Source organism: Rhyacophila brunnea, unplaced genomic scaffold (assembly GCF_057557595.1).
Source record: "Rhyacophila brunnea isolate RB1 unplaced genomic scaffold, BYU_Rbru_1.0 scaffold_19, whole genome shotgun sequence".
Lineage (NCBI taxonomy): Eukaryota > Metazoa > Arthropoda > Insecta > Trichoptera > Rhyacophilidae > Rhyacophila > Rhyacophila brunnea.
In genome coordinates this window covers 35,680,972-35,697,905 of record NW_028232848.1, presented here as the reverse complement: position 1 = coordinate 35,697,905, position 16,934 = coordinate 35,680,972, and the positions used below count along the sequence as shown (strand labels likewise).

The 16,934-nt window shown below is 34.6% G+C and overlaps 1 protein-coding gene across 1 annotated transcript; it reads right to left on the bottom strand.

Moving 5' to 3' along the window:
* Nucleotides 1-23: 23 nt before the first annotated feature.
* On the bottom strand, nt 24-16,303 carry Elp1 (elongator complex protein 1). The gene is made up of 8 exons (XM_085945865.1): nt 15,889-16,303; nt 14,135-14,360; nt 10,091-12,629; nt 8,407-8,576; nt 7,354-7,579; nt 3,183-3,387; nt 1,614-1,767; nt 24-175 (listed from the first exon to the last, which is right to left on the bottom strand). The coding sequence occupies exons 1-8, from the start codon at nt 16,225-16,227 to the stop codon at nt 114-116; spliced, it is 3,921 nt and encodes a 1,306-aa protein (XP_085801991.1). The 5' UTR covers nt 16,228-16,303; the 3' UTR covers nt 24-113.
* Nucleotides 16,304-16,934: the final 631 nt, after the last annotated feature.

Sequence of the window (16,934 nt, the reverse complement as noted above, 5' to 3'; positions counted from 1 at the left end):
TATATATTTTTTTAACTATTATAAATTATTTATTAAAAAAATATGTTACAAAATTAAAATAAAAGATTTCAAAACAACATTAATTTGTTTAATTACAAAATATATATCTTATCCTATAGGAGCTCCAATTTCCATTTAAAATCTTGTATTACGGGAGCTATTCTTATGTGCGGTTCTGTAATGAAATAAGAAAATTATTCTATCATACATATTTAACGCTTTGTGTAGTTTGAGCTTGTGACCGAGAAAAATGAGAAAAGATGAATTTTGTTTCATGATACTTTTTGTTTGGGAAATATCAAAATTCTCAACCTCGCAACATGATATGTTTTCAATATGTCCGATCCCTCAGATAGAGATCAGAATAAAAGTTAAATGCAATACTGCGGATGATTCACATTTTTATACTGGTACATGTAGGGATGTCGTATAGAAAGAAATTAACAATACAGGTGCGTTATACTGATAGAAAAGCCTACTTAAATACCAAAGTATTGCTCAAAAAGTATCTATATAATATGTAAAGTATTGAAAAAATTTTTGACATTCACGTGAGAAGACACGTTCGTCTGTGTATTCAAATTTAAGAATAGACCAATTCTTTTCTAGTTATTGGCTAAAATCAGTATGTATCGGCAATACCGTTAATGAAACAATTTTGAATTGTGTAAAAGCAAACATAGTAACAAGGTACTTTATTTCTCAATAACATTTTGATAAATGGTTCATTCCAGTTGCAAAGAGTGGAGGTAGGCTGTGGAGATGAGACATAAATAGTGCACACCAAACTTAGTCAATTAAACTTATTTGTTTTGCGAGTTTGTATGTGCGACCCAGCTAAGAGTGATCATCAAGACCGGACCAATAACTTATAAAATTATTTATGGATTATTCTGTGATTATTGAAGTTATACTTCTTTAGGCGCGTTTGGAAAATCAGATCAGAGTATATTTTTGGCGTGTATCATGTAACACATAATTTATTTTTTCATACGAAAAAAATCGCACTCGATTGAATTCGAACCACGATTGTTCGGTTATCAGCCGAACGCACTACCTTTACGCCACAGTATGATAATGCAATTGTGACGATTATACAGTATAATATTATAGTTTAGAATTGTTCCGTTGCCTAGGCAGCGAATTTATTATTGTCAACCATTTGCAATTCCTTACGTAAACAAACTATTAAACGTCATAGTGGCAGTCGTTACTTTAAAAATAAAAACAACGATAAATAATTATATTATTTAGTAATATAAGTTAAAGTGTAAAGAAATAAACCAACGGCGTTCCAATAAGCGGTCCTTTTTTTTGAGTGTGTAATTTAACAAGATAATTAAGAGCTAGTTGAAGAATCTAGTGTATCACAAGTTTTGACTTTGTTTTGTTACGCCAAAGAAGTATAACTTCTAACGCGCGTATATAAGTACACACACCGATTTTTTGATTATCTTACCAACTACTAGAAAGCCAAAACAGACCACAGACAAGATAATTTATGTAAGAAAACCAATTTGTGAATCAACGTATGCTTGTCCTGTCAATTAATTGATGATTGGTGAAGTTGTTTATATTTCGCCTAAATGTCACTAACATATAACAGTTCTTACCTAATGAAGATGCTGCCTCATTATTAATCTGATCTTGTGAATCGGTCAGAGTGTTTAAGTCGGATGCAGATTTACTCGCGTCGATTACAAGATCGTCGTTCCAAATCTCAGGAAAGCTCTTCACCATCATTTTCAATAATGAGTCTAATGACGTCTGGAATAATCAAAATAATGTGTTATATTCATGCAAGCAGTTGGCAACACAATTGCACTGCGTCATTCAATTCAATTCATTTTATTTTTTAACATATTGTGGACATTACAAATTATAAGTTTAAGACGTTCACAACATGACATGAAACATTATTATAAAGAAGAAAAAAAAAGTAATAAAAGCATAAAATTATAAAAACATAACATAAATATAAACATATAGCAGTGAAAATACAATTATACATCTATAGAAGTTCAAAAAACTACACTGAGTTTGCTGAGACCCTATTTTGAGATTTTGTAAAATAGCGTCCACCTAAACTCACTCAATATATCAACACCCGAAGCAATTTGGTTGAACATAGTTATCGCCCTCCCAATTGGCATTACCAGTGGCAGGTTGGTTCTGCACATTGGGAGAATAAACAACTGATGCTCTCTATTTCTAAAATAGTTATCAGGGACACAGGTCAACACTGCCCAGAAAGGCAGAGTGATAATGGGTTCTTTCACGACACTAACATAAAGACTAGTCTCCAAACGATCCGTAATACCAAAGATGTTGAACAAAACCTTCTTGTATAGAGATGGAGCCTAAACAAATGAAAGTGATTGTAAAAAAGGACAACTAATCTTCAACTCTGCAACAAAAGAAAAAACTGAAATCGCTTTCAGTGACTTATGGAGAAATGGAAGGCTCCACCTGAAAGAAGATTTTACATATTTTACGTTTTTATAATGTAAGAATTTAGGAAATCATAATTTTTATGATTGTTCATAAAAATATTCTAAATAAGGGTGGTTCGGTGTGTTTGGCTCCTTCCTATATATTTTAATTGACACAGTCTTTCCTTTCACAGGATCATTATTGCATTATAATGTGAATGTTTTGGTTTTGGTATGAGTCTACCATGTTTCATGTTAAAATTGTCAATCTATTTGTAACAAATGCAAGTTTCAGGGTTTATCGTGGCAATATTTGCATATTTAATAATTCACAGCATTCAATGTTTGAGCGAATTTAATAATGTGACGAAGTACTTGCGGTTTTTGACAGATATGAGTGTTAACTGTGTGAAGTTTGTTACAAATGACTGATTTCATCATTAGTTTTTATAGGCTTTTTGATCATCACTTTCATATATTTTGGCTCTTGTCTTCTGGAGATTTTAGTAGGGTGGCTGAGTTGCGGTTCGATCGCACAAGTGGGTAAAAAATGTAATGTTATTTAACAACCATTCCTCATATAACAGCCTGTTGATTTAACCTCCACTCTATGAAGGCCCCCATGCTGTGCTTACAAGCGAAAATGGTAAATTACTATATTATTTCCTTTCGAAGGTTTTCTTCAACGTCTCTTGATTGTCCTTGCAAAGCATATTATTACATAAACAAGTAAAGTAGCAAGTAGCTGACCTGTAATTGCATCACCAAGTCGTCCTTGCCCAGCCATTGCAGAACATGATTCACTTCGGAAACTTCGCCCCTCATGTCAAACGTGGATGTGACCAGCACATGCAGAGCTCGAACTAGTGCCACGTCTTCGAAACGTGATCCTTCCTTCAAGGAAACCAGTTTGCGTTCGTGTTTGCGTCGATTTTTACTCGAACGGAAAGTGCGACTAGAAAGAAGAATACAATCACATATAATAATATAATACTGTCTTAACTGCATTTCTTAACCAATTAAGCTACGAGCCTCCTACCTAATTGCGATAATTTAAATTAGTAGGTCCTCAATGAAATGCTTATCAAATTGCGTTATTATTGACTATCGGTTTTTGTGTTTTAAATCAAGGAATATTAATTACCTTGGTGTTAGTTTTTAAAATTTAATTAAACTCTGCCTTATCCAAACCATAAGAGTTTAGGTATGCTATGAGCAATCCAACAAAAACAGTGCACACTTTTTCAGTCATACTTTTGTTGAATTAAAAATACATATTACAGATGGTATCGGCTAGTTTATTGAAATTTATTACGCCCTGCCTGAACTAACCATAATCGATAAAAAAATATTCTTCTACCTAAATATCTAAAATTATGTATGATTTAATGGCATAATTTAAAATATTATTTATATTATATATATATTACTATTATCATTATGGCTTGATTTAAGGGGGGACATGCTCAGCATATGTCAAAATGGAGCTTTTGTTCTATTTTCAAAGCATGATCCTGGACATACCTTAAACGTTGTAGATAATCTATTTATATAATTTTGAAGCCTTATTATCCTTTATATTTATTTTAAACATTTGATGACTGCATAAAGTATTTTTATTACATAAAATAGTATTCTTTTAAACCTCTCGCTCTAATGTTTTAGAATATAGTCATATTTCAGTACATAATATTTGTACAGTAGTGTTAATATTTTTTACATTTATTAATTTTTAAACACATTTATAAAACCATCAGTATAATTTATATCGACATTATTATAGTGAAATATTTACGATAAAAAATCATATTAACACTATACGGTCCGCGAATTTTCGCGACGTACCTACACCAATATCCGGTATTTTTAAATGAAAATCAACAAATTTCGATCGCGAAGTTAAAAATGATATAACTTTTGAACCTATTGATATATTTCAATAAAATTTTCAGAAAATACTTAAAATATATCAATGCATCAAATTGTGTCATTTATTCAACACTAGTCAACCTCTGGCCCGCGTTCCATAAAGGTAAAGTATATAATTTGTAAATTTTCGTAAATTGTTTATTATATGTTATTAGATTAGTTCAATTTGTTAAATATAATGTAAAGGAAACAGCCTATTGATATAAAGCAATCACAATATATTAGTTTTTAATTAAAAAATGTAATAAAATATTCAAATACAAAATGTTTTACACGGCTATAGAATACGCATCAATTCATTTTTAGCGCTAGCTACTCATATCTCTGATTATCAAATATAATAAAATAACAAAGACTTCACACAAACTGTGAAGTGTTTAAAATAAATGCACATTCATTCCCGAACGAACACTAATGACTGATTTATTGGTTTTATGAGTTTTATGGCTGAGGCAGTGCAGTGGCGTGCATATTTTCGAGTAAATTCAATTAAATAAAATGCACGCATATACATTCCCACCGCTTATTACAATTTGGTATTTTTGTAAGAATCTAGACAATCCAATAACAGTGCAGAGGCGTGCGTAAAAAAATCATATAACAAAATCTATGAGCAATAAATTGTAAAACAAACATCTACTTATATTCCACAAAAATATTTGAATGAACACTCAATCTTATGGATAATACCTTTAGATAACTGGCTAGGCACGAAATAATTATTGGCACATAATAATATAGTGTACGAGTAGATTTAAAACAAATCAAACACTAAAGCTGAAATTATTTGAAATAGTTTATAAAACTATGAATGTAAAATGAACTAACAACTAATACACTTTTTTAAATGATAAGAAAAGCAATTACCAATATGTAGATGTAGAGGTACTTTACACTCTTTGGACATGTAAATAGGTTCTTTTCGAAGTTTATGTGAGGAACACACTTCACACTTTCTTCTTAAACGTTTATTAGTTGCGGAAATATTTGATTGTGACTGAAAATGGCGGAGATATTTGATGTAATTTTATACTGCCTATACTTTTTAATGAAGTAGGTGAATTGGTTTTATGGGTTGAATCTGTATCAGAAGATATAGAAGGTACATGCGTTTCCGCAACATCAATTGATTCAGATGTCTGTATATCCTCGATCCAAACTTTATGTTCAACAAAAAATCGTGAAATTTCATTTTTCATTATTAGTGAATTGTAAATATCGCAATATTTGAAAAACCGCTTACGTGGCATAGTTTTCGAAAATATGGGAGTCTCTATAAGTGGATTTGTCGACCAATAAGACGGAGTCGCTTTTCTGACAATTCCCATTATTATCACCAACCCGAACCACTTTTTTAACTCCGACATGGTTATGTCCACTCATTTTTTAGATTTAGCTTCAGGACTTAAATTATCAGTGTCAAATGTTACTCCTGATAATCCTTCAAATAGCTTGTTCTCTCTCGGCGGAGATCCTCAGAATCACTCGCGAAATATGTTGTACGTGGGCGTGTTCTCAAAGGAGCAAATGAGTCTGTTTCAATATCACTAAAATCTCCGATATCTTCACAGTCACTGGGAATATCTGACATACAATCCGCATAGTTTTCCTCTAAAAACGATTGGTCCTCCATTTTAAAAAGTGTTTTTGGAGATAAAACTAATAAAAAATATATATCCTAGCTAAAATATACTTAGATTAATTATTTTTTCAATGAAATTAGTGCAACAAATATAAATAATAATAGCTATTATTTATGCAGTTACACAAGCAATAATCTCCCGAAAAAAGCGAACGAAAATAACAACGCGATACAAGTTCACATTTATAACTGTTCTCATTTTCAAGATAAAATTTCTATCATGGATGATGAAGCATGGTGGACGTTTCATGGGTAGTAAACCATTAAAGACAAAATATCAAATAGCACGCAATTTCATAGATAAAAATCGCGTTAATTTTTTAAAAAAAGAATGCAGGTTCATAAATGGTTGACTACCACTGAAAAGGGTCGACAATAAAATTTCGAAGTTGAAGTGACGACACTGGAATATAACATTGAGTGTTTATTACCTTTTTTGTTAATGTCTCGTGATTCACCCGCCTAGAAACGGGCTTGTAACTAATTAAAAAAATGGTATAGGTACAAAAAAATACTGAATGGTATTATGTCCGCCATCTCTGTAAAAACCGCGAAATATTTTTTTTCCATCGTGCTTTTACTTCTTGCACATGTCATTCAACCATCTGTCGATAGATCTTGCAACCAAATATTAAATTTCATATTTATTTTTCACAGTAAAGATATGCGTAAGTGAAAACGCCACGTTGGCGTCCCCGGATCGTAACGTTCGGCTCGATAAGGACGCCAATGTGGCGTTCCCGGACCGTAAAGTGTTAATAATCTATGTGATCCCAAATTTGACAAGAATTAGGCATTTTATTATTCAAAAAATGGGCAAGATTAACACATTTGAAGATAATTCTAAAGATATTCATTATAAGCTATGTCTTTGACCATTCAAGTGTGATAAACATCCTACGAATAATGATTGCTTTATAATAATTATTGACCTAAGAATAAGGTAGTGTTTTTTTGAAATACGCCATTTCTTTTGGCATTCCCCAGTGGTTAAGCTACAACATACTGCCGTAGCTATAAATTGACAAACTATAATTGAAGTAGGGAGTAAAATGCTGTTAACGCGCGTGTTTGAACATGTACCGTTTAAAAAAAGAAAAAGAAAATTTTCGTTTAGGTTTCAATGAAAACAAATAGACTGACAAAGTTTAGTGTGCACTATTTATGTCGGATCTTAACAGTCTACCTCCACCCTTCGCCACTGCTAAATCTAAATACCATGCATATGGTGTATGCGACAGACTTACGGAATGTTGGGTGAGCAACGGTGATTTTTGGAGAAGTGAACAAAGAAGGTTTGTTAATAATTTATAAGTATAAAAAGCTTTCTCAAAAGGTATGGTTTATTACCCAGAGCTTCTTGTCCCCGTAGAACTTCTGACACTGCTTGTATCAGAGAACAAGTCGCAGTCTCCTGCGATATCTTCATTATTTTCCGCATTCAAACTTTTAAGAAGTTTGTTTTGTTTCACCACAGATAATCTTTGCTTCTGGTTAATGAACTGCTCCGAGCTTTGCGAAATCAACGAACTGGTAGAGGTGTACTGATCTAACACTGCAGGCTGTAGGACACTTTCTGAAAAAATAAGATATTTGAATTACTTTGCTTAAATTAAAAGATACCATAGAGCACAAATTTAATCTGCCTGTAATATGTGAAATCGGGTCTTAGTAATCTAGTGTTTAGCTTCATTATCATATATCGAAGGTGAAGAAACGACACCTCGTAAGTGACATTTTGTTCAAAATTAGGTTTTTTTCATTATTGAATATATTGATAGTATCGGCATCTACCGACAAAAGCAGAAAAGAAACAGCTCTTGACAATATGTCTGAGATGCATTCTACAGTTTTTTGGATATATTTTTCGGCTTGGACCTGATAACCTGGAGAGACTAGTGGTTTTGGGTAGTTTCCAGGGAAGGCGAAGCAGAGGAAGAGTGCCGGCGGGTTGGAGCAATCGATTGAAGGAGCTTACTGGGGGCAGCCTTCACTCTGCCCTGTAAGACACTGAGGATCGAGACAGGTGGGAAGTCTGTGTCGTTCAGAAGATAACTGAATTTCAGGGTGGTCAGTAATCAGGGAACAACCAAGAGTAGTGTTTTTTGAGGAATCCAAATATTTCACTCTCCATTAGAACGATTCTATGTTGGTATTTTAAATCAAATATATACTTTTTAAGTCAGGTACCAGGTCTAGCATACGTATGTAACCAACTATGCAATGTATGATAGTTAGCATTTTATATTATTGTATTTGTATTTTTGAATATATTTTATCAGATATGAGGAATTATTTGCATGCATGTTTATATATAGAAAAAAAAATTCTTCAATGACTGATTAAAGATCTTGGATCCACATTTAAGTTAGGTAGGATTCAAAATACATGCAGCCAACGTACCTATTAAATCATTCCGTTGGTGTTTGTGACAAATACTCAGAGATGTCTTGTAGAGTCTTCCTTCTAAGGCACACGAAACCAGTTCTTCCACTGTAGTGCTCCCGCAGTACTCAAGCAGAGACAGGGCATCACTGTATCTTTTAATCTCTGTAAGATGACCGTAAATTTTTCTGAAAAACAAATACAATCTAACTATAAAAATCTTCATGAGGGAAGCTATGAATGGAGCTGTTTTATATATCAGTAGAGCGCCGTATAGTATATTACGACATTATTGGGTAGTTTTGGGAACGGTGTAGCAGTGCTTGCCTCGAAAGCGGTGCAGGTTGAGATTCTCACATCTGTCAAAAATCACACATTGCTTTTTTCAGTATGTTTGATGCAGAGCAAGAACCTAATGGGTTGGGCCAGTAGTCGGCAAACTCATTAGCCAACAGAGCCAAATATCAACAGTACAACGATTGAGATGTCTTTTGAGAGCCAAATTTCTTAAACTTAAATTATATATGTAGGTACACTGTTTATTAACTAATAAACTTTAGTTGAAATTTTAAGTTAAATTATAGGTAAAAAGAATAAAACTTGATATCATCCGTAATAATTATCTTATTAAGTAAAGTATCGATAAAATTGAATCATGACAATGACTGACAAACACTAAATGTGAATAATGGCCTTGCATCTCCTTGGAAAGTTTGGGTAAGTCAGGTTTGTATGTTGTTTTTAATATTTTAAGCATGATTCCTGGAAGGAAAGAAGATGGGACTGACTGAATTTGCTCAATATAAGCATTACTCATTATATCGTTATATAACATTTTTCACGCCACATTCTATTTAAGCATAGAACATAAAAAATCTGGAAACCATCGTAAAAATCTCCGAAACAAGCATGGAATTCATAGACTATTAAGTTTATTTTTTTCACATGCAATTTCAACCATGAGTGGATATTTTTTCAATGTTGTCAGCGAAAACACCAATTAGGTACTTAGACACTTAACTAGTGTCATAAACGTAATCCGATCCCGGCGGCATCGGTCTAGTTAACTGCCCGGTCGGATTTTATTGCTAAGGGTCGAAAATGTTGTTTTTAAACGATCGACACATTAACAGTTTTGCTTGGTGTACCCGAGAAGTAGCTCGTTATAAAAGTGAATAAATGTATGGAGAAAACCATAAACTAAAATGTCAACGAATGTTTCCTCATTACATCTAAGATCTCGCTATTTCCGTGATCGTAATAACCAAGTTCGACTGTAGTTTAATTTACACTGTATTGCTGGTAGTTAATCCATGCACATGTACTAGCGCTATTATGTTAATCAAAGATTAGTCTATGGTAAAGAGTATTTTGCAGTTTGTCAGATGATATTTTCAAAATTCAGTAATTGACAAAAATATAAAAATCAATGTTTTTTTTTGACCATGTCCGATCCTAATAGGATCATAATATGGGCCTTCACAGTTTGAAGGTTTGTATTAACAGATTTTTGTTTCTTCGAGAAGTGGATGTTAGCCACTTGCTCAACTAATTAGGTTATTATTCTTGACTGGAAACACAAATTGAAAAACAATATGCGTAAAACATCTTTTATACTCTAATACCTACCTGTTGGATGATAATTATGTACTTAAATATTTAAAATGTGTATGTTATTCGTAAATATCAAAAAATGTCTAACCTTCTTATTGTTTCAGCTTCAGTATCAGTCATTCCTAACTGCTGCACCATGTGCATTGCCGACTGCCAATCCGCCGCTTCAATAAAAGCATCCAAAGCCTTATTTAAATTATTGCATCTTCTGTACATATTGCCGGCCTCGCTGTAGTGCTTACGGATCATTAAGTAATCGGCGTATTCCAGAGCGCAGCGCTGATAACGCTCATCGTGACTATCTAACGCTCGTAATACAAAACCGAATAGACAGTGCTGTTTAACAAACTCTAATAACTCAAATTGTTTATCTTTCCCGCACGCAATTAAATGCTTTACGGCTGATTCGAATCGTTTCAGCTGTTTATCTATCGTATATCGCTGGTAATTGTCTTCCATTGTTTTTAAACTGTTCAAGTATGGCACGTATTCCTTCGGATCTTTCTGTGAATGATGTGCTACGTGCATTACAAGCTCAAAGTCGTACAAACCGAGAGCTACGTCATACAGCTTATTTACATTCACTAAATTTAATAAATACTTCAAGGCCTCGTCGGAAGATATAGCACCTTTTCTATTAAGAGATATTTCTTTTTGCTTCAGATTCTTTACTTCAAGCAGAGCCTTTTCTATATCGGCCATTTCACCACTTTTTACATATGTTGTCAATATAGGCAAAGCATGTTTATCAAAATCATTGAATTTGATTAAAGCCATTCTCATTTCATCACAGACGACTTTAACCTTGTTTTGTATTGATTTAGAACTTTCTTTTTCAACTGAATCCATATATGAGCTTAAATACATCGTCTTAGTAACGTCTTCATTGTCTAGCTCAGAAATAAACAGACAAATCCATGATGAATTTTTAATGTCTGCAATAAACTTGTCGATGCTTTGGATGAATTTATTTCGATTATGATCGTATATCAGGTTAGAATTAATTCTCTGCTTACGAATCAGATCGAATGCTTCATAGTATTTGCAGTTATCCAGATATTTTCCGATAATTTTAACCGAAAGAGCTCTCGGCTGAATGACTTCAAGATTTCCTCTCGGGAGTTGTAGAACGGTTCGGGTATCACACGAAACGACAGTTATCAAATGTGAACCTCTCTCCAATTTCCTGTTTGATACTGTCAAATTCGATTGGTCAGACACGGCCATAGTTTTATTTCTAACAGTATTTCGACTGTTTCGGAAATCATTTATAACATCTTTTGTAAGATTGTAACTCAGCAATTGATGCTGTATCGTAGTGAGCATTAAAAAATCTGAGTGCACAAAAAATGAATTGACATTATTGGCTACTTCTTTATCGTCTATATAAAATCTATTACGCGGCGTCAGACCAAAAACAAAGAATTCACCGCCAATAATGGTCGCTTCGAATTGATGGCAGACTTCCGGAAATGATGCGTTATATTCTTTGACAGTATCGCCTGATACATAATTAAGTAATTTACCAGAAGAACATTGCAATAAAGCTTCAAATTTTGAGGGTAACGCTACTATACCGATAACGTTCTCATGAAGTGAAATACTGTTGCGAGTTTCAAGTGAAATTTTGTTTCCCATTGTAACATTGACAACGTTACACTCGGAAACTTCGTTACGGCTGGATACACACAGTAAAGAATACGTTGACAGCCATAACAGATGATGCATTTGAAGTGGTAAAACAATATCTTTTACATCAAAACAACCTGAACCGATCAAATCGTGAGATTTGTAATCGCGAATCGTATACATGCTGACAGATCCGTCATCCAAAACGGTGCAAATACTGTTTGAGTTTATAAATTGTCCCCAATCGTCAGATTCGCGACATTCGTCATTATTTGAATTAATCGGACCAAATATGACACCGTTAACATTTTTCTCGCATTGAATGAAGTACGATGACATTGGTGGTGGAACAACACCTTGCCGGAAAGCAGTAATCAATACTTTGTTCCCATCGATAACGCCAACCAATGCATTATCTTGACTGGTTTTTCCGTTACTTTTATCCACACCCCATCGCCAGTTGTAACAAGTATATATACCGCCTTCCAGAAACATATACAGGGATTTTCCTTTGCCTGGAGTAGATCCATCATCCCAAAATAAAGCTGACAGTTTAGTGTCGATTGGAAACGGTAACGACTGTTTAAGATACCAATGATAATTATTAACGGTATACATCAACACAGACGATTGATTTGTAGAAAGATCAACGCACCATACACATAATATATCAGAATCCGAGCTCCACGATAATTTTTTAACGTATTTTTCAGATCTAAGAAATGGAAGAACCAATTCTCCATGTTTTAAACCGTTCTTTTCAAAGAATGCGACGACGTATTTGTTAGGGCATTGCTGTGTAGTAGCGATCAGATTTCCGGAAGGCCTCCACGTGAAGTTGCATTCCAATCCGGGATGTGTTTCACTAGTAAACTTTAAGACACCTTCTCGGTCAAACACTTTAAAGATGTGAGTGGAATTTGAGCAGAAACCGACAGCGAATAATGATCCGTCACCTCGCCAGGTGATAGTGGCCAAATTATCGTCCAACGCTAGCTCTGTAATTGATAGAATATAGTATTTACAAATTTTAATTGAGGAACATGGGATAAAATAGCTTAACCTGCCATCAATAATTTTATTCCAGGGTCCTCAAATATAACCATTAAGATACGGTATATGTTACGCTTTTAATCAATTTCGCATAGGTTTTATGCGTTAACAGTTTATGAGGCAACCCTGATTCTACATGACCGGAATTCACGTTTGATTTGCGTGTAGTTTCTGTAGTCCAGTTTCATCTTAGTACATTTAATTTCCAGCTTTATATTTTTATTTTCCACAATTTAGGTCAGAAATATTTAAACCCAATTGACATTCCGTATCGGTGGTCAACGGCTGGTCGGCCCTAAGTGGACACATTGACGCCAGTAGATGTGTCCATAGCAAAAGTTCAAATCAAATCAAATCAAATTTATTTATTTTACATATAATGAACATAACAAATTATAAATTCAAAGCGTTCATGACATGACATAAAATAAGTGTTAATAATTTTTAAAAATAAAAAAAACAGAATAAGTAATAAAATAAGAAATAAAATAAGTAACAAAATAAAAGTAGATGGAAGCACACAGAGTGAACTTTGATAAACCCTATCTTAAAAACTTATAAAACAACGTCCACCTAAATTCACCCTCACGTATGTGGAATATATCAATATCCGAAGCGATTTCATTAAACATGGTTACTACCCTCCCAATTGGCATTACTAATGGCAGGTTAGTTCTGCACCGTGGGAGAACAAACAACGGGTGCCCTCGATTCCTAAGGTAATTATCAGAGACACATAAGCCAACACCACCAAGAATGGCAGAGTTCACATTTACGCCGCGTAATTCTGAAAAAATATGTAGCTAAATAAAGATCCCTTCTAAATTTTAAGCTACAGTATGTAAGCATTCCTAAGAGAAAATCAGTTGGATAGAGCCACGGATAATATCCATACAGCCGAAAGTAAAGGAGTCTTAAAAATTTCTTTTGGACTCTCTCCACCATAAGGCCGTACTTCAACTGATGCGGGGCCCAAACGATAGACCCACTCTCAAGTCTGCTTCTAACTAAGGAGTTATAGAGAATTTTTAGTACCGTAACATCCGAAAAGACCCGGGAAGTACGCAAGACAAAGCCCAACATCTTTAGCGCCTTTTTACAAATGGTATCTATATGACCACTAAACGTCAGTTTACCGTCAAACGAAATGCCAACTGCCAGCAAGTCCAATCTGCTGGCTTCCCCGCGGCAACCTTCGGGCAATGGAGTGTAAGCTGTAGCTAACAGCAGGGGGCGGAGGACATAAACCTGACCCCTGGCTAAGGTAAGGAAATCCTCGACAGAAAAACCCGGTCGATCTGACCTTCAGGGTCCTCTTGGCTCAGTATGACTGATAAAGTTTAGTATGCACTATTTATCTTGGATCTTAACAGCTTATCTCTACCCTTCACAACTGGTATAAGGGGTGGTTGTTTTAGGTGAAAATAGTTATTAGATACTAAGTATATACCTGTATTATGCAAGACTACTTTAGCTTTGGCCGCATTCTTTCCTTCGGATCCATGAAACTGTGTTTCTTTCTTCCCCCAACCGACAGTGATGAATTCCCCATCACCAAAACTCTTATCCTTAAGGTCTACGATGTTGACCTGTTCCAAGGTGCAATCCAATAAGACTACTGATAGGTCGTTCGTGACAACGGTAATCAGATCTTGGTCGGGGCTTACGTCAGCAGCCTGAAAAGATACAGGATTTCTCAATTGGTACATAGAGAATCAAACTTCTCTTGATTCCAGCCTAATCTGATCTGGAGAAATTTTCGTAAGTACCATAATATATGCGAGGAATGGAAAATCTGTGTGTCAAATTATATACAAAAATCTTGAAAAAAATAGTCACATGTTAGAAAAGTTAGATAAATAAAATAAAAAAGCCAAAATATTAATCTTTTTACACAATGGTTTATTGTAAATTTACCAAAAAAGACCATATTTTTTCTAAATTTACAGTTGATACACAAAAATATATATTATTTTTTACTATTTATTGAGATCTAATAATATGTTTGTTTAATATTTGTGTTAATCGTACACATTTAAGTACTACATTTATTTGCGATTTGAAATAATTCATCGCCGAAAATACTGTTCGACAACAAGAAATGTGCGATAACAGGAAGTCGCTGTAGTTGCATATAGAAGACTTCTCAGTGAGGTACCTGTCATGGCGGCAACGCTTGCTAGTAGCTTGTTTAAATAATGTTTCGGCTCTCCTTTTAGATGTGACACTTTTTCTTCTTTACAAAATAAACCAAAAGTTTACTAATAATAATTTTAACATCAGTCCTGATCGTTTTAGACATATTTTTATCATAAAAAGCTTAAAATTATGTAAATTGATAGATCCGTATACCATGAGAGTGTAAAATGAAATGATAAATTTGGGGCGTTCCTTAACACGTGGACAATAACTTCTTGTTCGACAATAAGTGTTCACAGTTTATGTTTACCCAAAGATGGTCAAAATAACAGTTAGAGTTAAAAATATTGGGTAATGAGATCCTTTCTTTTAATAGTACAATATAACAATATTAATAATACAATATAATTTAATAGTACAATATTAATATTTTTCAATAATATTACTTGTTATTCACATACACGTTGCCAAAGGTGTATTGATAAAAATTGTCACATATTCCGTTTAAACGTTGATTAAATGGACGTAGCCAGTGATTAGTGTAGCCAGATTAAGTATTTTTTAATCAATAAATTTTAGATAAATGACGTATAAAAAATTACTATACTTTTGCATATAAAATTTGGTTATAATATTATGGGGTGAGTGTGACTGACTGATGACCTTGGATGGTCATAAATTGTGTATCGTAATGTATGTCTATAAGAGTCTACAAAAGCCAGATGGATCAACAAACACTCATCAAGTTCAGTGGGGATAGAGAAGAACTAGGGAGTGTAATGAGTTTAGAGCGACCTTAATCCAGCAGTGAACCGACCCTGGCTGGTAAGTAATGAATCTTTATAAAAAAAACATGGAACCCACACACTTTCATAAGATTTCAATTCCGGGCTCTATAAATTATGAAGTAATGGTTCCATTACCACTTGCACAATAATTATACGGTTCTCAGTGTTTGGGTATATGTCTACTCTTACCATAAGTTGGGCGTAATGAAAATGATCTGCATATTGAATTACATCCCTTCGACCCATGTCATTGGGTTTACATAAAAAACAAATTTACCTTGATTCCGTCATGAATGAAGAAGTTCAAATCAGGTACCACAACTTGCAAAGTATCAATATTTAAAATGAGCAAATCGCCAGTGTTTAACGCCAATAGAATGGATCTTTGAATTGACAAATATAATATATTGATAACTTTTATTCCTTCGGTCGGAATCTCATTGCTCATGTCCAGAAGCAGAGATATTTCATGGTTCGTAGTATTTATTCTGGATACTTTTAGGTTATGGCACACGTATATTTCGTGCGCGTCATATTCCGGCACCAAAAAGTGATCAACGAGTCCGAGTTCAGGATAAGCAAGCCAAATGTGGCTATGCAATTTTAAGTTGCGCATTTTTACAATTTACTTGAATATTTCAACATTCAAAACATTCATGCGTTTGACTTTGACGCATGAAATCACGAACAATAGATAATAAAATGATTATAAAATTATCTATGAAAAATTGCCATAATATCATCATCAGCCGGGATCAATCCACTGCTGGATGAAGGCCTCCCCAAGCTTTCTCCAACTCTCTCGGTCCTGTGTCGTTCGCTGCCACGTATTTCCGCCGAACTTTACCAGCTCGTCAATCCAGCGGCTTTTAGGGCGACCCTGTGGCCGTTTCGTACCCCTTGGGTACCACTGGATGACGGCATTTGACCAGCGGCCGTCCTTTCGGCGAGCAATGTGCCCCGCCCATCTCCATTTCAGCTGTTTGGCAACGTCTATTACATCGCGTACTCTTGTCTGCTTCCTAACCCATTCGTTCCTCTTACGGTCCTTTCGCGTGATGCCCAACATGCACCTCTCCATGCGTCGCTGTGTGACTCTTAGCCTTTGGACATCTCTCGTGTTGAGGGTCCACGTCTCGCAGCCATACGTGAGCAAGGGTAGCACACATTGGTTGAACACCTTACGCTTAAGACATAATGGTAGGTCACTCTTGAAGATACTATTCAGACGTCCGAAAGCACTCCATCCCAGCTTTGTTCACAATTTCATCGTGCATGCTTCCGTCTATGGACACCTGCTGTCCGAGATAGACGTAGCTGCTG